This window comes from Equus asinus, chromosome 10 (genome assembly GCF_041296235.1).
Source record: "Equus asinus isolate D_3611 breed Donkey chromosome 10, EquAss-T2T_v2, whole genome shotgun sequence".
Taxonomy (NCBI): Eukaryota; Metazoa; Chordata; class Mammalia; order Perissodactyla; family Equidae; genus Equus; species Equus asinus.
The window spans coordinates 20,313,920-20,337,563 of NC_091799.1; the positions used below are offsets into that span (position 1 = coordinate 20,313,920).

A 23,644-nucleotide genomic window follows, 5' to 3' on the forward strand; every position below is an offset into this window, starting at 1 on the left:
ACTTCCCAAGGATAGCAGTCTCAGGCCTGTAATGTTGACTCTTTTCCGCATAGTATATAAAACACTTAGCATAGTTCTTGGCTCTTAACAAGCATTTCATAACTAGCAGTTGCTGCAGCTGCTGCTGTTTTAGGTAGGAACTTTGTATCACCACTATTCCCAGTGCTTAGCACAATGCTGAGAATAGGATGTCTCACTGACAGTAATAGTCATAACTCCTGCTAATAATAGACAAGTTGTATTAAAACTAATTATGTGCCAGGCTCTGTCTTAGGGACTTGGCCAGTATTGATTTATTTAGTCCTCACCGCAGCTCTGTGACGTCGATCATGTTTGTTGTCACAGTTTACGTATGGGGAAACCAGTGTACAGAGAAGGTGGCTGATTGGCCCAAGTTCTTAGAGTTTATAACTGGTGAGGATGGGACTTTAACCCAGCCCTTCCACCTCCAGAGACTCCCTCTTAACTATGCATTCTCCTGAGTCTCCATAAATGCTGGATTGGGCGGGTGGCTGGATGGGTGAATGAATATTTAGAGTGAATTGTTAACCACCTTTGAAAACATTTGGGGAATGAAATGGGGAAACATGACTAAAGACTGGATATTAGATAATATTTTTAATTTTGTTAGGTTTGATAATGGCATTGTGGTTATAAAGGAAAATGTCCTTATATTTTAGAAATGTTTATCAAAGTATCTAGGATGAAATGTCATGATGTCTGTTGTTTGAAGTACTTTAGTAAAATAAAAATTGATGAAGCAAATATGGGAAGACGTCAGCAATTGTTAAAGTAGATGGAGAATGTTCCTTAAACCGTTCTCCCTACTCTTCTGTATTTTTAAAAATTTTATGGTTGAAAGAACAAAGACAAAGTGAGTTATTGGGGCCGGCCCCATGGCCAAGTGGTTAAGTTCATGCACTCCACTTCAGCAGCCCAGGGTTTGCTGATTCAGATCCTGGGTGTGGATGTACACGTCGCTCATAAAGCCATGCTGTGGCAGTGTCCCACATAAAAGAACTAGAAAGACCTATCACTAGGATATATAACTATGTACTGGGGCTTTGGGGAGGGAAAAAAAAAAGAGAGAAAGATTGGCAACAAATGTCAGCTCAGGGCCAATCTTCTTCACCAAAAAAAAACCTTAAAAAAATAAAGCATTATTTCTTAGCACTAGTAAGCAGTGCCCAAAGTAATAGTAGTACCCATGTGTTTTAAAATATTCTATATTGTTGGGGAAAATTGATATCTCATTAATATGTTGATTTATTGAATGTGTATTATCTGCTGAAGTCTTTGATGCATTTTAGAGCTTTAGATGGGCATCCTTTTGTTTATAGATGAAGATACTGAGACTGTCAATGTCAGTGATAGATTCTTCATCACAGACCAGCCTTTGATTCCTTGCTATAAACCTTCCCCCCTTATCCTTGGACTTTACCTTTGGAAAAATAAAGTGATTTCCTTTTTTATCACTGAAAGTTTATTTTCTGTATTATGTACTTGGTGTAATACAATCATAATGGAGTTGTTTACCACCGTTTATTCCAATAGTGTGTATACACACACACATAGTTTATCTGTTTAGCATCTTCTATCTCCTTTACATTATAGATGGAGATAGTGATGCTTCTGCTTTACAGGTAGAGAACTAGGGCCCAGGTACGTTAAGAAGCTTTTCAATGATCACAGTTAATTAAAGTGTAACCAAACCTAAAATAGCATTGTCACTTTCTGGCTCAGTAGTGGGCCTCGTTGCTGAAAACCCATGGATGACTGTGACCTCTCTTGGTGTCTGTCTCAACAGGCCTCCGATGGAAGCAGCTCCAGAGAAGACCTTTCGTCCCAGCTTTTGAGGAGGAACGAACAGATACGGAAATTAGAGGCCAGACTTTCTGGTATGTCCAAGAACTCATAAAGGGACACAGAGGAAACTCGCCTTGCCTGACCCTCTCTCCCTATAACACAGCCATGTAGCGTAACCTTATAGTTGTTTTGACATCGTTTGATCTTCTTAGTCAAAAAGGAGCAATCTGTATCCCCTTTGTTCGCCTCTTTTGTTAGTGTACTCAATAGTGTAAATTCGAAACTGAGTTTTAAAGTTAAAAAAAAATACATATGTTTTTCTGCTCCTGAGGTTTCTAGTCATGGATATGAAAGGTATTAAAAGTATATGTAGAATAGATCTGACCATCTTTCACCCGTTATCATAGCTTGCTTTCAGGCCAAGAGGGGTAGGGGACAGTATTTACAGGGAGTGGCCCATAGATGTTGGATTCTTCAGCACCAGAGAGGGTTTGGTGCTACATTGCCACTTGCTCCAGCTACATATCACCTGTGTAAGTATCATTCTGGGTCTTTGGGCCACTTTTCAGTGATATTTCCAGCTCAACACCTGTATAAAAGCTGTAAGGCTCATTATGTCTTTGGTGTGCAGTTATAATTCACACACCTCCCGTTATGTCCTTTGCCTGAGCAGGGCATGTTTGCCACAGAGTTGTGAGTGCTTATTTTGGTGTCTGCCGGTGGATACATTTTGAAAGCTTCATCTTGTGAAGTGGTCAATGACTTCTATGTTTCTTTTTGTCCCTTGGCTTTATGCCCATTTTATTGGAGTAAAAGCAGTAAACTAAAAAATTCACCAAATTGTATGTGAAATTTTTGTGTTCGTGTAGTTACCAAAGGTCCATAGTGTAGGTCACAGCGACCTGTTAGTCCATTATTCATTCTCTCCTCACTAGAGCCTCATTTATAGCGAGGTTAAGGTCACACAAGTAGTAGGTGGTAGAGCTGGGATCCAAACCCAGATTTGCTTGATGCTCGAGTCCGTACTCTTAACTGAAGTCTACGTTAAACTCTGTTCTTACTATCCCGCTACCCCTACCTGTAAATAGTCTCATTAACAGAGGTGAAATAACTTTTTGTGTTTCTTTAATATTGAGGAGAAAACTATAAAATAATATATAGCTTCACTAATACAGAAGGAAGGGTAGTTTGGGCTTGATTCAGAGAAGGGACAGGGAGGAGAACTGACGTTTACTGATCCTACTTCTGTCCTGAGTGTTGCTGCAGGCTCAGGGTGAACAACGACAATGGCAGCTACCTTTCTCGAGCTTTCTGTGCCATTTGCTTAAGGCACATAAAACACCCAGCTCATTAACTAATTACGGCGTATAAAACACAGTTTATCTAGTGCATCCTTTGAAGTAGGTACCGTTAGTCATCATTTGATAAATGAAGAAACTAATACTTAGGATCAAGAATTTGCGTAATGTCTCCCAGCTAAAAAGTGACAGAGTTGGGATTTGAACTAAAGCCTGTCTCCTTTTCCACTATACCATACTATCTTCTTTGGCCACCTAGGTAATTAATTCTGACTTTCACTTTTAATATGGCATAGGCAGCTCAGTTCTTATGTAGAAAGGAAGCTGACTGTTCTAGAGAATGAAGTACTTTCCTGGTAAAGGCGATGCTGTGGTAAGGTGTTTGCTATTGCCCTATCCACTGTTACTCAGGTGAATGGACTGTAAGTGAGCTGTTGAGTGAGCTCCCTCTGATCTCTCCTACTGCTGAGACTGGAAGGGGACGTGAGAACTGAGATTTGAAATTAAGTCCTGAGGTAGTACTGGTTTTCATAGCAGGACATTGCTGATGGTCAGACCGGGTCGAATTGTTCTCTATGAAGGCTAAACAAACCTGCCTGTTTGTATTCACCATGTACACTGTGGTTGGTTTGTACTATACTTGTTTGCCTGTGTTGTTCATTGTTAATGGGAGGCTGTCTGCCTAGCTTTCCTTAACAGGAATGGTTTTCAGGTTGAGAAAATCGTCATCATTTTCACTCATTTTTTTGTTGAATTAACTTCCTTTCCTGATGTTTGTCCATTCCTGGTATGTGCGTCACCCTCCTCACCCAAGACTATGCTGAACAGGTCCGAAACTTGCAGAAGATAAAAGAGAAGCTTGAAATTGCGTTAGAAAAACACCAGGATTGTACGTATTTTTTTCCTGCTTTTTTTCAATCTTTTCAGGGTTTAGTTTTTTAAAATGAAACAATGGCGTATGGTTAAATTTGTCCTTTGTCGTAGCTCAAATCTTTATTTTATAAGTAGTATACTTCTTAATCAGGTTGCTATAACATTTGTCTGATATTTATAAACATGCAGCTCATCTTTATGTTGCCTATGGGCATTCTTAGGAGAAGGTCGTTATATGTATCCGCTTGTCTTCATCCAGTTGACCAGTTTTTTGGCTGCCCTGAGATTTTGGTAAAATCTAGTACCCAGCCCTTGGGCCTAGATCATGAGACTTTGATTCTAGCTATGGCTTCATTGCTGCTCTGTTCAGTAACTGGGGGAAATCTCTGTCATCACTCCTCCAACAATAGAACATGTATTTTGTTTAGTCTACCCTAAATCATATGTTCTCCTTCGGGTTCAATCTGAGAAAGATGCTAACGGTAGTAGAAAGTTATTTTTTCTTGATATAATATATGCTAAAAAAATTATTTAAGGAAAAGAAAGTGAAAGAAAGATTTTTTTTGTTTTTATTTATTTATTTTTTAATTCTGATAAAGTGGTGAATAAGGGGCATGATCTATTTTCCCCCACTTATACCAGATGGCAGTAGTCATCACTTAGCAACAGCATTGATGTCTTCTGGCGACCTTCCTAACTCAGCGTTTTATCATTTGTTCCATTTAAAAAGTTACCTTTTGGCATCTTCCTAAATGTATATTCTTGACTATTATCAAAAAACAAAAACAACAGGAAACAAACAAAAAACTGTGGTCTATTACTAAGGCCAACAGATTCTGTGAAAGTCGAGATGGATCTGATTTTTCCCAGTCTCATAATCCACTTATGTGACCTTGACCTTTTTTGTTAGGTGACAGTTATAAAGTAATTACGTGGGCTATTTGTCATGCTGTTTCTGAAAGATTTCCACATCTCAAATAGAGCCTCTTTGTTAACAGCTTCCATGCGGAAATTTCAAGAGCAGAATGAGACATTCCAAGCCAACAGAGCCAAAATGGCAGAAGGACTGGCTTTGGCATTAGCCAGAAAGGACCAGGTATTTTATATGTGGCACTGCCCAAGACTGGTGGAAAGATTTCACTTAGTGACATGACTTCAAAAATCATGACATAAACTTAGTAGAAAATATTTACAACCTAGGAGAAAAGGAATGATGTATCAGTTGCTAGAGACTTCATTTGGCCTTAGGGTGGGAAATTATCAAGAAACTTTACAGTTATAGTCATGAGATGTGTCCAGAATGTAAGAGTAGCTTTGTAAAATGGAGAGGGGAACTAGTGTGTCCGTAATGTGGTGGCGAGTCCCAAGTAAGGAAAAGGTTCTCTGCCCTCTAAAAACCCGTCTCAAAGCCTAGTCCCAACACGCTTGCCTTTTATAGTGGAGAAGATGCTGTCAAGCTGGCCAGCACCCATGATCTACATAGTTCTGTTCCTAAGTTTTTTCAACTGCAGCTAGCTAGACATAGGGGAACTCCTATAATCTCGATAGTACCATCCATTGAAAGATGCTGAATGAATGACAATAAGAAAGAAAAATGATACTTTTACTGGCAGTTACAATAATTATGAAGTATATTTTATTCAATGACATTTTAAATTTAAGGTAAGCATCAAGATGCTACAATGGCAATCTTGATTTATTAAGACAGGGTCAGTTTATTATATTACATTTCATTTAAGAAAATGCATAGTTTATTTCATCCACAGTAGATGAGGTAGTTGGTTGACCTGTTTTACGAAGTAAATTAGTCAGCTGGGATATTTACTGGCCAGGAAGAAACTCATTCACCAATACTTAGTGGATAACTATGGTATGAGTGTATCTAAATGAAGAAATAACCTAAAATTAATGGATTCTGATTGTAGGCAAGTGGGATATGGCCTTGGCCTTTTGAACCAATGGTTATTTTTTCCCCTGTTCTGTGATTTGTGAATAAGGGGCATGATGCCTTTTCCTCTAACTTCTGCCAAATTGCAGAAAGGATATTGTTAAAATGAGAAGGAAAATAATTATCATGGGCTTTGGAGCCCCCCCTTTCAGTAAATTAATTTCTGAACATCAATTGCAGAGTTATCAACTTGGCTGGTCCCGACTGCCCACTCCCAGGAAAAAAATAATAGTACTCATGGAAAAGCCCTCAGGAATGAGCTGAAAAGCTGCATCAGAACAGCAGATACAGCTTAGTAAAAGTCTGCAGGCTTATATTTGTGTTCTAGAATTTTGTTAAGTTCACTTTCTTCTTCTTTTAGGACTCTTGTCTTTCTTAATATTAGGCCAACTTTATGGGATTTTTTTAATTTGCTGTTTTGGTTGGTTGGTTTGTTGGTTGCTTTTGGGGGGGGGGGTTAGATTGTTTTGTTTTTGGAAAATCTTGGTATTACTGATGCTCTCCCTGGAAACTGTACTTTTTTATTATTTTGTTTTAGGAATGGTCAGAAAAAATGGATCAGCTTGAAAAGGTTAGTTCATCTTTATTTTTATCTCCTTATCAATGTTGGCCTCTTCTCAGGGGCTCAGAAAATGGTTTCTCCAGTACCCAGTGTGTTGATTGCTGTACCCTCTCTTGGAAGCAGGACACTGGATGATTAGACAGTGACTTGAAAAGCTCGTGTCTTCCCCTTTCTTGGTGGGCGTGCTGGGTATCTTTTGTTTGCCCTTCATGATGTACTCTCAGCCCCTCTCTTCCCTTTCTCTGGGTGCCTGAAGGCTGACAGGGACTGCATCAGCAGGGCTCCACGGCCCTCCGGCTTCTGATTGGCTTCCACCAGTGAGGACACCCAAAGAACTATATGTGGAAGAGTGTGTTTGGGATGTTTATTCATCTTGATGTGGGATCCCTTCCATTTAGTTGCGTCCCATGGCTAAAGGTCACAGCTTCAGTTGGACCTTTGGTTTGCTCTCTGACATAGTTTCTGTCCCTGGGTTTCTTGTAACCTCTTCATCCCTTTGTTCCTTCCTGTTCAACTGTTACTAGCAAATTATCTCTTTTAGGTTTTCTTACTGCACCCACAGCTTTAAAAAGTCTCTGTTAAACTCTGCTCAAAATGCCTAAATTGAGTCTGTATCCTGCTAGGGCCCTGATTGACACGGTAGTAACGTCAGGAATACTCTTTGAGGAGGCAGTGGGGAAGGAGGGCAGTCCTCAAGGCTCAGCACTGAGCAGATAAGAGGGCCTCTTGACTAGACACAGAGGAGGAGCGTTGATTATTCTAGTTCCATAGCTTGTGTGGCACTGTGTAGGTGCCTTATGCAATATGATCCTGGCTCCTAGACATGAACAGGAAGATGGAATTTCAAGCCTACAAGTAGAAAAACATTTTAATTGAAAATAATCAATAGTCAGCTACTTCAGCCTGAATTATATGCTTACTACTCCTAAATTACCCTTTATGGTAGAAAAATTATTTCTTAGATTGATATATTCAGTTGCAAAATATATTTACTGTTAATTTTATTAAACAGATGAGTTTTATTATTGCTCCATTCTTGTAGTAAAACACCAAGTTAAACTAGCATTTTTCTTTGTGTATTCTGTAGAAATCTGATTATCAAGCTATCAGAATACTGTAACATGTTTATGTAAGGAAAGAATTAGAGAAAAGTCAAGCTATCTCCCAAAGAAACTTTTGCTTTAAAAAAAAAAATCTTTAGGGGCTGGCCCAGTGGCGCAGCGGTTAGGTGCGCACGTTCTGCTTCAGCAGCCTGGGGTTTGCGGGTTCGGATCCCTGGTGCGGAAATGGTGCCACTTGGCAAGCCATGCTGTGGTAGGCGTCCCACATATAAAGTAGAGGAAGATAGGCACAGATGTGCGCTGAGGGCCAGTCTTCCTCAGCAAAAAGAGGAGGATTGGCAGCAGATGTTAGCTCAGAGCTAATCTTCCTTAAAAAAAAAAATCTTTAAACATGTGGTGTTGATGATGTTCTTCTTAAATATGGAGGTATGGGTTAGGTTAAAGTTTTCTTGTCTTAGAGGAAACTCTTAAGATTGTAGCTGGGGCCGGCCCTGTGGCCGAGTGGTTAAGTTCATGCGCTCCACTTTGGTGACCTAGGGTTTCACCAGTTTGGATCCTGTGCACAGACATGGCACCGCTCGTCAGGCCATGCTGAGGCAGCATCCCACATGCTACAACCAGAAGGACCCACAACTAAAACAATATATATATACAACTGTATACTGGGGGGATTTGGAGAGGAAAAAAAAAAGAAAGAAAAAAAAGATTGTAGCAGTTGAAATTCTCATTTATCTATTTTTTTATCTTTTAGAATTATGGTAAAGCAGGGCTGTCCCTGTGACGTAGTGGTTAAGTTCGCATGCTCTGCTTCAGGGTTCACAGGTTTGGATCCTGGGTGCAGACCTACACACCGCTCATCAAGCCAAGCTGTGGGGACATTCCACATACAAAATAGAGGAGGACTGGCACAGATGTCAGCTCAGCGACAATCTCCCTCAAGCAAAAACAGGAAGATTGGCAACAGATGTTCACTCAGGGCCAGTCTTCCTCACCAAAAAGATAAAATAAAATTATGGTAAAGGGAGATCCATATAGAACAAAACCAAATAAAACTCACTTGAGTTCACCAAGGGGATTTTCTCTTTGTTTTTTTTTTTCCACTCAAAGGAGGGGTTGGAAGATATTTTAGACTGGAAAAGAGTGATGAGACATCTATGTAGGTCTTTGAAGCCACTGTGATTTTCGGAAGTGTTATTTTTAGGCTCTTTTAATTTCTTTTCAATCAAGAATTGGAAACTGCAACAGCAGAGTTTGCCTTTAAGAGAATCCGTCTTGGGAAGCTATCGTTGAGTAAATTATAACCTGCTAACACAAGTCATGTCTAATTTTCCTTGACTTGCTGACAGTTGCTAACTGAAGCAAGTTCTGCTTAAATGTGTCTAATTTTCAAAGGGTATTTGGTCTTCCTCCAGTTATTCTTGTTATTCAGCCAGTTCAGTATGGTGCTGAGAATAGACGTGTAAAATGGATATCTGAAATTGCTGATCAAACTTCAGAACTTTAAAGTGTTAAGTAATTGTTGCCCTTGTTCCCCTTATTCACAACTATGATTTAAAACACGTGTACTTTTAACTTAAAGAATTTGTAGGTAATTGTGTAAATAATTACCGTAAAGCTTTCCATTATCAAAGTATTATTGTCTGCTGATAAGAGATTTCCTTAAAATTTTCTTTTATTAAGAATTCTGCTCACATAACCTGGATTTCTAATGTCCTAGTTGCCTGAGTTGATATCCTCTTCTTCCACATAGGAGAAAAGGTTTCTGACAGCTCAGTTACAGGAAATGAAGAGCCAGAGTTTGAATCTTTTCCAAAGGAGAGATGAAATGGATGAATTAGAGGGCTTCCAGCAGCAGGAACTGAGTAAAGTAAAGCACATGGTGCGCATTTTTGTTTCCGTAGCTAAATCCTGAAGAGATGAGTAATGACTCTGATTTTGCTAGTCATCACTAATTGTTGATAAACACACCTTAGCACTCTTTGATATTAATCATATTTGTGTGTTTTTCAATTTATTAAAATGGAAAAGTGCTGTTTGAAATCTATTTCCTTTTTCTTTCTTTTTAAACTGCTAAGCACATAAGCTCCCCTGTAAGCTCACAAAAATGTTATAAAAGTTTGGCTTATTGGTCTAGACACCTTTTTTAAGTGTATGTCTTAGTAGTGGCCTAGTGAAACTTTGTATCTTTGTATCAGCTTTTAAAGAAAGAAGAAAGTCTGGGGAAAATGGAGCAAGAGTTGGAGGCACGAACCAGAGAACTTAGTTGCACCCAGGAGGAGTTGATGACCTCCAGTCAGATGTCATCGGACTTAAGCCGGAAGCTGGAAGAACTGCAGAGACACTGCTCAACGCTGGAAGAGCAGAGGTCCTTGCTTGGTCTGTGGGGCCGTGGGAAGGGGTGTTAGTGTAGCTCTGGCCGTAGCCCACCCGCCTTTCCCCACTGCTCATTGCAGCGCTTTCTGATCTCACTTCTGGCAAAGGCTTCTGGACTTGTCCTTACCTACCTAGGGCGCCAGACCCTCTAACCCCCAAACCCTCGTGCCCCTTCACCTGCCTAGGCTCAGAACCCCTCCACCCTGCCAAGCAATTCACTATCTTTCAGTTCCTAAGCTGCTGAGGAACCAAAGGCAGATCAGGACTTCTTGCTTAAACCTGGGTGGAATTTTTCTTCTTTGACCTTCCTCTTTAGAGAGAGCCAAGGAGTCTTCCCCATTGATAATCTTCACGTGGCTAATGTTTACAGCCCTTACATATACAGAACCATCTGTATTTTACCTGTGGAAGAATGTCTTAGGTGAGATATCCAAATGTGTTCATTGTCTCCTTTCTTTCAATGAAGAGATCATGTGACAGCTTCAAAAACAGGTGCAGAAAATAAGATCACAGCCCTGGAGCAAAAGGAACAAGAGCTCCAAGCATTCATTCAGCAGCTTTCTGTTGATTTGCAAAAGGTAAGTAGAGTACTAGAAGCGGAGCCAGGTTCCTGGGATTCATGAATGGGGTAAAAACTAATTCTGTCGGAAATTTCCGCCTCAGGATGGCTGGTGAAATTTCTGTTTCTCATGCAGTCCACATTGCCTTAGTCCCTGGTCTAGCCAGGCTGCATTCACATGGAAGTAGCCATGCAACGGAACAAGGGTTGCTTAGCAGAAGAGGTCAGTATTGTCCTGAGAGGAATTCTCAAACGACACCATCAGATATGTCTTAAAGTACCACATGATGGACTTCGAGCATGAGAAAACGTTAACCATCATAGTTGACGTGGCCAGGGTTGTCCCTTTGACATCCCTGGTTCTAATCCAGTTTGCTCTAAAGCGCATAAATGATTTCATTACAATTCTTTTTTGTTATTGTTTCTCCAGCATACATTTATTGCCCTCCTACTCTAGGCCTGTGCTAAATTCCGAGACTATAAAGATGAACAATAATAATATTTTTATTGACTGTAGTATTTCTCAATGATATGTTTCTTTCACCATTTTGACCAGAACAGTTTGTATTGTATGATTGCCCCTTGCATTATGGGACATTTAGCTTTCCTGGCCCCTGGGTTCTGAACACCAGCAGCATCCTTGAGGCATTGACAGTCCAACCCTTCCCCTCATATGACAAAACACTCCCCAGCAGGTGGTACCACAAACCCTCCCCTCATCCCTTGAGAACCACTAATCTCAAGTGTAACAGAGACTTAACAGCATCATTACAGGACAGAAAGATTTGTGTAAACAGAAGTCTGTATATCCCTTCTGGCTAACTATTAGCATACTTAGAGGTACCTAAGTGGAGCTAAGAGAGGTTACATACCTTGTTCAAAGTTATACAGTAGTGACACAGCTGGATTCTAATCCAAGTCTTACTCCAAAACTTATGCTTGTTCTACTGGGCTTTGCTGCCGCACAGCAAGGAGCACCCAGTAAATAGATCTTACGTGAATGAATGACTGTGATGCAAGATCTCTACCCTCAGTGAACTGAAAATATAGGCACATATATTGTTTTTTCTCAGAGGTTTACAGTTTCATTGTAGAACTTAAACATGTGGCCACAAGAAAAATAATTCACAACTCAACAAGTCCCAAATAAGTGAAATAAATCTTTCAAATGCCAAAGATATGCCATAGGCAGAATGCATTTCCAGCACAGCTGTCAAGAAACTCTTCCTGGTAGAGCTGGAATTTCAAAGACGAGTAGCATAGCAGAAGGCAGAGAAGGCAGAAGGGTGCAGAATACATTTGGGGAGTGGGGTTAGAGGGGATAACAGACACAAAACTTTGGGATTCAAGGAACCCTTGATAGCAGTTAGACCATTCATCCATTTTATAATTGGAAAAACTAATTTTCCAGACACTAAGTTCCCTCATTCATTCTAAAAATAAGATTTGCGTTTTACTATGTGCCAGGCTCTGCTCTCTGCTGGGCGTTAGAAGTACTATGATTAGCAAAACAGATACCTCCTTTGCTTTTGTGGAACTTACAGTCCAGAGAGGAAGTCAGACATTAATCAATAATCACATAATCATATAATTAAAGCTGTGACGCGTGCTATGAGGGAAGACTACAGAATGCTGTGCGATCCTACAAGAGGGCATCAAATCAGCTCTAGCCTCGAAGTCATAGAACGCTCCCCTTGAGAAAGTAACTCGAGCTGAGGTGGACTGCTGAGGCTGCAGGGGAAAGGACGATGGGAGAGAATTTCAAGCAGGAAACAGCAAAAATAATAAACCTAGACACTCTGAGGCTGTAAAAGGATTAGCACATCCAAGGAACTGGAAGAAGGCTGGAAGGGTGACACACAGAGTAAGAGAGATTACTCTGGCTCTTAGGAGGAAACATCGAAAAGGTTTCCAGTTCGGAAGCTCTTACAGTTGTCCAGGCGTGAGATGGTGGCTTTGACAAGAGTGTTAGTGAAGATAGTGGGGGAGTAGACAGATTTAAGAAATGATGATGAGATTGACCCACTGTCCAATGTAATAAACATAGGAGGGGAGCAAGAGAGAAGGAGGGCTTAGGAATGATTTGCGGGTTTCTGGCTTAAGCACCTGAGTGGCTGAGACTGTCAGTATCAGGCTAAGAGAGCGCTAGAGGAAGGGCAGTTTTTTGTTTTTGTTTTGTTTTTAAGGAAGATTAGCCCTGAGCTAACATCTGCTGCCAATCCTCCTCTTTTTGCTGAGGAAGGCTGGCCCTGAGCTAACATCCATGCCCATTTTCCTCTACTTTATATATGGGATGCCTGCAACAGCGTGGCTTGTCCGCACCCAGGATCCGAACTAGCGAACCCCAGGCCACCGAAGCGGAACGTGCAAACGTAACCGCTGCACCACCAGGCCGGCCCAGGAAGGGTAGTTTTGTGATTAAGTTAAATAGAGGATATAACAAGGCAATGAAGCCCCAAGTAGCTACCACCTAAGTTAAGAAAAAGAACAGTACGTTTATTGTTAAGGTTCCTTCCTGGTGTGCCTTTCATTATTCCAGCCCGTTCCTTTTTCCTTCAGAAGTAAGCACTATCCAGAAATTGTTCCGTTTCCTTGCTTTGCTTTATCATCTTACCGTATTTTATCCGTAAACGGTATCTTCTTTCATTTCTCCTGCGTGTTAACATTATATAAATGAAATCGTGCTGTAGGTATTCTAAAACTAACTTTTTGTGCTCAACATTGTATTCCTGGAGACCGTTCATGTGGACCCATGCAGCTATAATTTATTCTTTTCTCGTTGGTATAGTATGAAGATCCTAGAATTTATTTATCTATTCTGTTGACAGTGGACATTAGGGTGTTTCTGGTCTTTCACAAGCAAGGCTGCTGTGAACTTTCATCTGCCTGTGCAAGAATATATTTGAGATGTGAAAAGATTGGTTGAAAAGATTTGTACTTTTTCAGCTTTACTAGATAATGCCCAATTGTTTTCCCCTGGTAGTTGTAGTAATTTACATACTCTCACCAGCAGTGTACAAGATTTTGGCTTGTTCTGTTTCCTTGCCAATATGGGATATTCTCAAACTTAATTTTTGCCAGTCTGGTGAGTGTGAAATATTATCTCATAGTGATTTTAATTTGCTTTGCTAATGAAGTTCAGCACCTTTTCGTATGTTTATCAGTTGTTCATGCTCTCCCGTGAAGTGCTGGTTCAAATCTTTTGCTCATTCTCTGTTGCGTTTTCTGTCTTTTCTCTTTAGTTATAGTTGTTGATATATGTCCTGGCTGCCACACTCCTTTGTCAATTATATAGGTTGCAAATGTCTTCTAGTTTTGGGTTTGTCTTCCCACTCTTTTTTTTTTTTCAAAGATTTTATTTTTCCGTTTTCTCCCAAAGCCCCCAAGTACATAGTTGTGTGTTTTTAGTTGTGGGTCCTTCTGGTTGTGGCATGTGGGACGCTGCCTCAGCGTGGCTTGATGAGCAGTGCCATGTCCGTGCCCAGGATTCAAACTGGTGAAACCCTGTGCCGCTGCAGCGGAGTGCGCGAACTCAACCACTCGGCCACAGGGCCGGCGCCGTGTCTTCCCACTCTTTACGGTCTCTTCTGATGAACGTATGCTTTTAATTTTATTACAGTTGAATTTATTGTTTTCCTTTAAGTTTATGCTTTTGTATTTTTTAAGAAATCTTTCCTTACTCAGAATCATAATGTTATTCTCATATATGTATTATCTGAAAGTTTTATATTCAAGTCTTTTATGTCCCTTTATATTCGTCTTTTATTTGCCTTTTATATTCAAGTCTTTAATATGCCTAACATGTGATTTTGGTGTGAGAAAAGGACCTTTATTCTTTTTTTTTTAATTGTTTTGGTACCATTTATTGAGAAATCTCTTGTCTTCTCACTGATCTGCAGTGCCAGCTTTGTCTCAATTCAGTTTTCCAAATGCATGTGGAACCACTCCTGTACTTTGGGGTGTATGCCACTGTGGTATTTGCATAATACTATACATCACCTCACTAGCTGTGGTATTCAGATAAGTCTTGGTGTCTGGTAAGCCAAGTCTCCCCACCTACTTCTTTTAGGAGTATTTTGAATATTCTTGGCCTGTTGCTCTTCCACAGAATAGTTTGACAAACTCCTTAAAAAACCTGTGGGATATTGATTGGAATTGCATTGAATCTGTAGATGCATTTGGGGAGCAGTGATTACTTTATGATGTGAATTTTCTTATCCAAGAACATGGTCGGTCTCCCCAGATATTCAGTGCTGCTGTTTTGTTTTGTTTGTTTGTTTTTTCCTTTTTCTCCCCAAAGCCCCCCCGGTACATAGTTGTATATTCTTTGTTGTGGGTCCTTCTAGTTGTGGCATGTGGGACGCTGCCTCAGCGTGGTTTGATGAGCAGTGCCACGTCCGCGCCCAGGATTCGAACCAACGAAACACTGGGCCACCTGCAGCGGAGCGCGCGAACTTAACCTCTCGGCCACGGGGCCAGCCCCTGTTTGTTTTTTTTTTTTTTTTAAATGGCTTTCCAAAAGGTTCTGTAGTTTTCTCCGTTAAAGTTTATCTGTCGTTGAATTTATTCCTAGGTGCTTTATTTTTTTATACCAGTTCTAAATTGTGTCATTTTAAAAATGACTTTTTCTATTCATTTCTGGCATATGGAAATATTATTTTTGTGTATTAATTTCTTTGCACACCTTTTGTTAAGCTTAACAATGAATCTCTAGGGTCTTTGAGTTTCCTTAATAGCAGTCATATCATCTGTAAATGAAGACAGCTTTGTTTCTTTCTTTCCAATTCTTACACTTTTTTTTCTTTGCCTTATTCTGTTGGGTTGTTTGTTTTCTTATTGCTGAGGGTTTTTTTCTTTATTGTTGAGTTTTAAGAGTTTCTTTTATATTTTAGAGAACAGTCCTTTATCAGACATCTCTTTTGCAGATTTTTCTTCCAGTCTGGCTTTTCTTCTCATTCTCTTGACATTGTCCTAAGCAGAGCAGAAGTTTCTAATTTTGTTGAAGTCCGGCTTATCAATTATTTCTTTCATGGTTCATGCCTTTGGTGGTGTATGTAATAAGTCACTGCCATACCCAAGGTCATCTAGGTTTTCTCCTGTTTTCTCTTACAGGAGTTTCATAGTTTTGAGTTTTACATTTAAGTCTGTGATCCATTTTGAGTTCATTTTTATGAAGGATGTAAGGTCTGTGTCTCCATTCACTTTTTTACATATGGATGTCCAGTTGTTCCAGCACCATTTGTTGAAGAGGCTATCTTTGCTCCATTGTATTGCCTTTGTTCCTTTGTCAAAGATCAGTTGACTATATTTAGGAGAGCCTATTTCTGGGCTCTCTATTCAGTTCCATTGATCTGTTTGTCTGTTTTTTTGTCAGTACCATACTGTCTTTTTTTGTTTTTTTTAAAGATTTTATTTTTTTCCTTTTTCTCCCCAAAGCCCCCCCGGTACACAGTTGTATATTCTTCATTGTGGGTCCTTCTAGTTGTGGCATGTGGGACGCCGCCTCAGCGTGGTTTGACGAGCAGTGCCATGTCCGCGCCCAGGATTCGAACCAACGAAACACTGGGCTGCCTGGAGCAGAGCGTGCAAACTTAACCACTCCGCCACGGGGCCAGCCCCAGTACCATACTGTCTTGATTACTGTAACTTTATAGTAAGTCTTGAAGCCAGATAGCATCAGTCCTCCGACTTTGTTCTTCTTCAATATTGTGTTGGCTATTCTGGGTCTTTTGCCTCTCCATATAAACTTTAGAATCAGTTTGTTGATATCCATAAAATAATTTGCTGGGATTTTGTCTGGGATTGCTTTGAATCTATAGATCAAGTTGGGAAGAACTGATGTCTTGACAGTATTGAGTTTTCCTATCTGTAAACATGGAATATCTCTCCATTTATTTAGTTTTTAAAAATTTCATTCATCAGAGTTTTGTAGTTTTCTTCATATAGATCTTGGACCTATTTTGTTAGATTTATACCCAAGTTTTTTATTTTTGAGGGTCTTAAAATAAATGGTATTGTGTTTTTTAATTTCAAATTCCACTTGTTTGTTGTTGGTATATAGGAAAGCAATTGACTTTTGTATATTAACCTTGTATCCTGCAACCTTGCAATAATCACTTATTAGTTCTGGGAGGTTTTTTGTTAATTCATTTGGATTTTCTAAGTAGACAATCATGTCATTTGAAAAAAAGACAATTTTATGTTTTCCTTCCCAATCTGTATACCTTTCATTTCCTTTTCTTGCCTTATTGCCTTAGCCAGGACTTCCAGTACAATGTCAAAAAGGAGTGGTGAATGGGGACATCCTGCCTTGTACCTGACCTTAGTGGGAAAGCTTTGATTTTCCTCACCATTAAGTATGGTGTTAGCTATAGCACCTTAGGTGCTAAGGGCCTCCAGTAAAACAGCCAAAGTGAAGAGGAGGGCTCCATGTGGGATATGGTGCACAAGAAAACTACATGGAAATTGGTGACTGATTCTTCTTCTGTCCCTAACTCTGTCTAACACAGTGACTTGTATAGGACTTGGTTGTTCTTTTGGTTTTCACTGGAACGGGTCACCTGTATCTCTCAAGTTCAGGTGATAAGTACAGGCTTTAGATCTAGAAGACCTGGGTTTGAATCCTTAATCTGTCACTAAGGTGTGTGCCTTTGGGCTAATCCCTAAACCTCAGTTTCCTTATGCATGGACACAGTGAAGGGTGGTTGTGAGGACTAGAGATAATGGGAAGTGCTTGCACATGCCCTGGACACTATAGCTGCTGCTGCCGCCGCCCTGTGTGGTTATAGTTATTACTATTGCTATTATTAGTGTTATTAGTAAGAGACCCATAAAGATGGGCCAACATAGCCAAAACTGTTTTTCTTTCCTATCAAACACCCTCGCCCTCCTGTGTTTTTGCCCCGAATAATGTTATTCATCCAGGGTCTGAGCCACAGACTTGGGAGTTGTCTTCACCCTGCCCCCGGTCATGCTGAACTTGTCTGTTCTTCCTTTGCATGTGCTGCCCTTTACCGGAGTGCTGCTTCCTCTCCAACCCCTTCCCCCCGGGCTTGTATAGGAGCCTGCTTAGGAGGCCTGATCTGATTGCCCCGAACAGTTAGTGCCTCCTGCCTCTGAGATCTCATAGCACCTTGTATGTCCCTCTGTTGCAGCATGATTTTGTTGTTTTATAATTAAGCTTGTGTATCTCCACCACCAGCCTCCATGCTTCTGTGAGTCAGGCACTGTGTCTGATTGTATCCCCAGAAGACAACACAGAGTATAGGCTTGATAAAGTTTTGTTGAATTATGGGATCCTGAATCCATTCTGCAAACTCCCCCCCCACTACTTATGTTGTCATCCCTGTGAGGATTCAGAACGGCAAATGCTTCTTCCCAAAACCCGAGGCCCAAGTTGCTACATCTTAATCTGAGGAGATTGGCTGGGTTACAAGCTAAGCATGAACGTCTGTGGCTTGAGATGGAGTGACAGAAGCATAAGGTGAGGGCATCTGAGGAAGCAGAGTATATGTGAGGAGACTCAAATCTTCACAGTGAGATGTTGCTGCTCTATGACCTTTTTTGGAGAGGAGAAGGGACGTCCTCAGGGGATACAAGGACCACTAGGGATATAAGAACTTATATGTTCAAAGCTTCCTGGATCCTCTACTTGGACATTGAGCAGCATTTGAAGATTGGGAATAGTGAAAGGAATAAAGTTAGCCCAACTCACCACTACCACCGCTGCTAAAGAGACAGACTGAAATAAATAAGTGGGCAGCTGTTGGTCTGGGCCAAGGTGTGAGGTGCCCAGCAGCTCTACTGTGTTCCCTGTGCTGTGAGCCAGGGTAAATATCATTCATTTCAGAAGTTCTCTCTTGTGCCTTAAGGCGCTACAGTGGCACCATTACTGCTCCATCCAGCCTCATGTTTCGAGAAGCACTGTTCTTAGATCATTGTAGGGCTGGCTGGGGGCTTCTTGAGTGGGACATCCTCTGCTGGTTTTTGGCATCTGGGGTAAAGATGTCGCTCCTGTTGGACTCTGGATTAGTAGGATTAAACATATGCTTGATGAGAGTGGGAGGAGGAGTATTCCTTTGGCTCGTAGATCATGACAGTACCATCTGGTTATTTTCAAGAGGAGGAGCATCTTCCCTGGCTCCTGGCTAGATTCCACAGAGGGGGCAACAGTGTCCTTCCCAGATTTTCAGTTGCTTAAATTGGGGTGAGCGTTTGCCTCTTGCTGCACTGGGTCTGAACTGGATACCTGAGTGATGTTGAGGTCTGGTCTTGTATCTTCTATGTCCCGTTTTCAGGGAAGATTTCCCAGCTGTGTGTTCTTCTAGGATGCAGTTGAGAACAGAATTTCAAAGAAATGGTGATGGTCCTAGAGGAGACAGGAAGGAAGGGAGAGGGGGTTTATAGTGTGACGGAATCTCTGCTTTCACCTGCAGGTCACTGCTGAAACTCAAGAGAAAGAAAAACTCATCACACATTTGCAGGAGAAGGTTGCTTCCTTGGAGAAGAGACTGGAGCAGAACTTATCAGGAGAAGAGCATGTGCAGGAACTCCTGAAAGAGGTGACTAGCTCTCTTTGAGCTGGCCGATGTTGGGAAAGCAATGGTAACCCCGGAGATTTCATAAAATCCTAGAGTTTCAGAGCCACAGAGTCTACAAACAGCTTGGTGAGAAGAGCACTCTCCCCACCTTTTGATTGTCCTGCTTTCACAAAGAAAGCCTCATGTCACCCGTGTGGCATGTTTTCCTCAGGGAAAGGGAGAACTTTGTTCAGAGATGCATATGAATAAATAGCACCCTGATCACCCCACCTAGTGATTTACGCCACTCGTGCTGTCTTGTCTTACCACCCTGCTCTCCTCTGCCCTTTTGTGCTTCCATTGGCCAAGGCAAACAGGGCAGCGAGCAGACTCTCCTGAGCTGAAGGAGGCTGTTGAGCAGACTGGCCTCGTGCCCAGTGGTGTTGGGCAACTTACTTTCTCATCACATCTCACTTCATTTGCCCACATTCGTGCTGCTCCTCCTCTCTCTATGCCAGTGATTGGCCTCACTGTGACAAAGGTGACAAAGCCAAAGCCTTGGGCCTTGATTCGACCTCGCTTTCTGTCTTGAGTCAGTTTCAGCCGAATAGCTCCATCTCTGCTGCCGCTGTTGCACTTCAGGGCTTCCTGCGCCTCTAGCCTAGTCTACACTAGAGTCTCCAGACTGGCCTGCCCGGCTCAGTCTCTCCTCCTCCACCCTCTGACGCAGCCTTCCACACCCACTGCCAAAATGACCTCCTAAACAACGTTTCTGACCACATCGCTCCTTAAAGAGCTTCCACGACTCCCCTGCAGTCTGCAGTGTGTGTAATGTGGGTTCCAGGGTGGAAATTGATTTCTAGCACCAGGCTACCTCGGTTTGTGTCTCACCTCTCTACTTACTAGTTTGTGACTTAGAGCAGGTAACTTAATGTCTCTGTGTTTGTTTCTGCCTCTGTAAAGTAGGGCTAATGATTGTACCAAATGCGTAGAATTATCGTTAGGATTAAATGAGTTACAGTATGTGAAGTACTTCGAATGAGGCTTAGAACATAATGGGGGGCCCTCGGTGTATTTCAGCTATTAATGGTATAATCATTATTAGTGTGCCGTCATCATTATTATAAAGTTTAGTGTGCATGAGAGATACTTGGGGGGTTTGTTTGAAGTCTATATCTCTGTCCCTCCCCTCAGAAGTTCTGATTTCAGTAGGCCTGGAAGGAGGCCTCAAGTTTAACAGCTACCCCTCCCCACCAACCAAATAAGTCTAATGCCAGTGTTTGGACCACCCCACTTTGAAAAATATTGCCTACGGAATTAAATTGAAACTCCTTTCTGCAGCATAAAAAGTTTCTCACGATCTGGCCTGTTGCCTAATTTTCCAGTCTTGTTTCTTGACCTGAATCCATCATCACTTTAACTTTTGGCAAGTTGTAGCTCCCCACGTGTGCCAGGCTGTTTCACACCTCCGCTAGTCATCCCTCTGCCTGGGTGCTCCCCCTCCCGCGCCACCTGTGAATCGTGAAGCCTCCCACTTTCCTGAGGCCGTTTCCCACTCTTTGCTCATTCTTTGTGGGTGCCTGTTGCACTCTGTTGTATAATATTTTTGTTAGTCTTTTACCCCAGCGTCAAGGTCAAAGGACTGTCAAATTTCTCTCTCTGTACTTTATGAAATGTGAATTTTATCTCAATTAGCTGTTATTTTTTAAAAATGTATTTGTGTCCCTTGTGCCTCACACAAATCGTAGTATGTTTTAGATACCAGTAAATATTTATTCAATGGAGAAATGACTATTTTCTTTTACTCTTCTTTCAACTTACAGAAAACAGTTGCCGAGCAGAATTTGGAGGATACCAGACAGCAGCTCTTAGCAGCCAGAAGCAGCCAGGCCAAGGCCATTGACGTCCTGCAGACTCGGGTACTGATCTCACTCCCAAGTGATTCCTGTGTCTGAGTTGTAACCTGGTTGGATGACATGGTTGTGGCTGAGAATCCCCTTGGGTCAGAGGTTTTCTTTCAGAGGGACTGTCTTTTGGATCTTACTTATACAGGGTTGAGCTAGTCGTTTTCTTCGTTCTTGCCACATCACTGTCATTGTTCCACACAAAGTTGTGCTTGTGTTTATTTATTCCTTTTTATCCCCATTCCCCTCCCTCCCATAGGAAACCATTCTGTTGTGGTTAATAACACACACTTTTATTGTTGGATTGCCTTAAAATGGGTGGCATTGGGGCCGACCTGGTGGCGCAGCGATTAAGTGCGCACATTCCGATTTGGCGCCCCAGGCTTCAACTGTTCGGATCCCAGGTGCGGACATAGCACTGCTTGGCATGCCATGCTGTGGCAGGCATCCTGCATATAAAGTGGAGGAAGATGGGCACGGATGTTAGCTCAGGGCCAGTCTTCCTTAGCAAAAAGAGGAGGATTGGCGGCAGATGTTAGCTCAGGGCTAATCTTCCTCAAAAAAAAAAAATAGGTGGCATTGTTTTGAGTGCATGTATGTTAATTGAGGGAAACGATATGGCCCTGCATGTGTCTTCTCTGTTACTTTCCTCTGCCCCATCTGCTATCTGTGTCCACTTCGCTGTACTCACCTATTCCACTTTGTAGTTATCTACTAGATGTTAGACATCCAGATTGCCGCCTTCTTCCTGTGACCACAGATGACACTGCAGTGAACGTCCTGGTCCCTGTTATCTTAAGGAGAATAGAGAGTGTGTATGACCTAATGTGACTAAGTAAGACAAGAACGTTCCCAGAGGGCTGCACCTGGCTTCGCTCCCCCAGCGTGCACGAGGGTCACTGTATCTGCATCTCTGCCTTTTCCAGCATTGGTGTTTCCCAGCCTTTTAATTTTTTTGCCAGTTTAATGAGTGTGAAGTGGCAGAAGGGGCCAGGGATCTCTGTGGGGCCTCTTTTATAAGAGCACTAATCCCACTCCTGAGGGGTCTGCCTTCATGACCTAAGCTCTTCCTAGAGGCCCCATATCCTAATACCATCCCATCAGGCGTTAGGCTTTCGACCTGAGACACAACCATTCAGACCATGGCACATGCTTAGCCCATTTTTAAAATCTTTCTTATTTCCTGATAAATATATTTAAAACTGTATTTTTATCTTAATACAGCTTTGTTTGTTTTATTATAATTCAGTTCTACCTATTTCTGAGTATCTTTTTTTTCACTGTTGCAAAATATACATAACATAGGGGCTGGCCCTGTGGCCTGTGGTTAAGTTCGCGCGCTGCGCTGCAGGTGGCCCAGTGTTTCGTTGGTTCGAATCCTGGGCACGGACATGGCACTGCTCATCAAACCACGCTGAGGCAGCGTCCCACATGCCACAACTAGAAGGACCCACAGCGAAGAATATACAACTGTGTACTGGGGGGCTTTGGGGAGAAAAAGGAAAAAAAATGAAATCTTTAAAAAAATATATATACATAACACAACATTTAGCTTTTCAACCATTTCTAGGTGTGCAGTGCAGTGGCTTTAAGTGCATTCACATTGTTGTGCAACCATCACCACCATCCACCTCCAGAACTTTATCATCTTCTTGAACTGTACCTCTGTACCAGTTAAAGCAGTAACTCCCCATGCTCTCCTCCCCGTCCCCTGCAGCCACCATTCTACTTTCTGTCTCTATGAATTTGATGACTCTGTACGTTATATTAGTGGGATCATACAATATTTGACCTTTTGTGTCTGGCTTATTTCACTTAGCTTAGTATCTTCAGGGTTCATGCATGTTGTACCATGTGTCAGAATGTCATTCCTTTTTAAGGCTAAATAAGCTTCTTTAAGACTTTCATTCCACTGTATATATATATACCACGTTTTGTTTATCCCTTCTCTTGTCAATGGACATTTGGGTTGTTTCCATCCTGTGGCTGTTGTGAATGATGCTGCCATGCACATTAGTGCTGTGAACAAGGGTTTTGTGTGCACTCAGGCTGTCGTTTCTCTTGGGTATATACCTGGGAGTAGAATCGCCAGGCCTTATGATAACTCTCTGCTTAACCTTTTGAGGATCTGAGTCTCTCTTGAGCTCTCCCTCTAAATTGGGACTTGGGTAGATATTTTCTGAACTCAGGAGTTTAAAAAGCTAGGTTTCAGTCCCGGCTCTACCACAAATAGAATTTGTGACAATGGACAAGTAACATGACTGTTCTCCTCTACGGAAATGCACTATTCTCACAGGGTTACTTCAGTTGAGTCTTATACGTGAATGTATAGGAGGAACCGTAAGACCTGAAAATATCCATCTCATTGGGTCCCTGCCTCTCCTGACAAAGCTGCAGCCTTGCCTGTGCGTATGTTGTCATAATAGAGTTCCCCAAGGTCAGACCTTATTCAACAAACGAGAGGACTCATTTTTTTTTTTTTGAGGAAGATTAGCCCTGAGCTAACATCTGCTGCCAATCCTCCTCTTTTTGCTGAGGAAGACTGGCCCTGAGCTAACATCCGTGCCCATCTTCCTCTACTTTGTATGTGGGACGCCTACCACAGCGTGGCTTGCCAAGTGGTGCCATGTCCGCACCCGGGATCTGAACCGTTGAAGCCTGGGCCGCCGAAGCGGAATATGCGCACTTAACTACTGTGCCACCAGGCTGGCCCCCCACAAGAGGACTTTATAAGAGAAATT

General features: G+C 41.8%; 1 protein-coding gene across 6 annotated transcripts in view; it reads left to right on the plus strand.

Moving 5' to 3' along the window:
- Positions 1 to 23,644, plus strand: part of GOLGA1 (golgin A1) — a 47,415-nt gene that overhangs the window by 5,206 nt on the left and 18,565 nt on the right. For all 6 annotated transcript variants that reach the window (XR_006533135.2, XR_011506237.1, XR_011506238.1 and 3 more), the window contains 9 exons: positions 1,808 to 1,898; positions 3,919 to 3,993; positions 4,976 to 5,073; positions 6,464 to 6,496; positions 9,299 to 9,427; positions 9,744 to 9,913; positions 10,388 to 10,499; positions 18,916 to 19,041; positions 20,823 to 20,918. Coding sequence is in view for 3 of the 6 variants with exons in the window: in XM_044778781.2 (XP_044634716.1) it covers positions 1,808 to 1,898; positions 3,919 to 3,993; positions 4,976 to 5,073; positions 6,464 to 6,496; positions 9,299 to 9,427; positions 9,744 to 9,913; positions 10,388 to 10,499; positions 18,916 to 19,041; positions 20,823 to 20,918 (930 nt within the window). In the remaining 3 variants the exon portion in view is untranslated. The remainder of the gene's footprint in view (positions 1 to 1,807; positions 1,899 to 3,918; positions 3,994 to 4,975; positions 5,074 to 6,463; positions 6,497 to 9,298; positions 9,428 to 9,743; positions 9,914 to 10,387; positions 10,500 to 18,915; positions 19,042 to 20,822; positions 20,919 to 23,644) is intronic.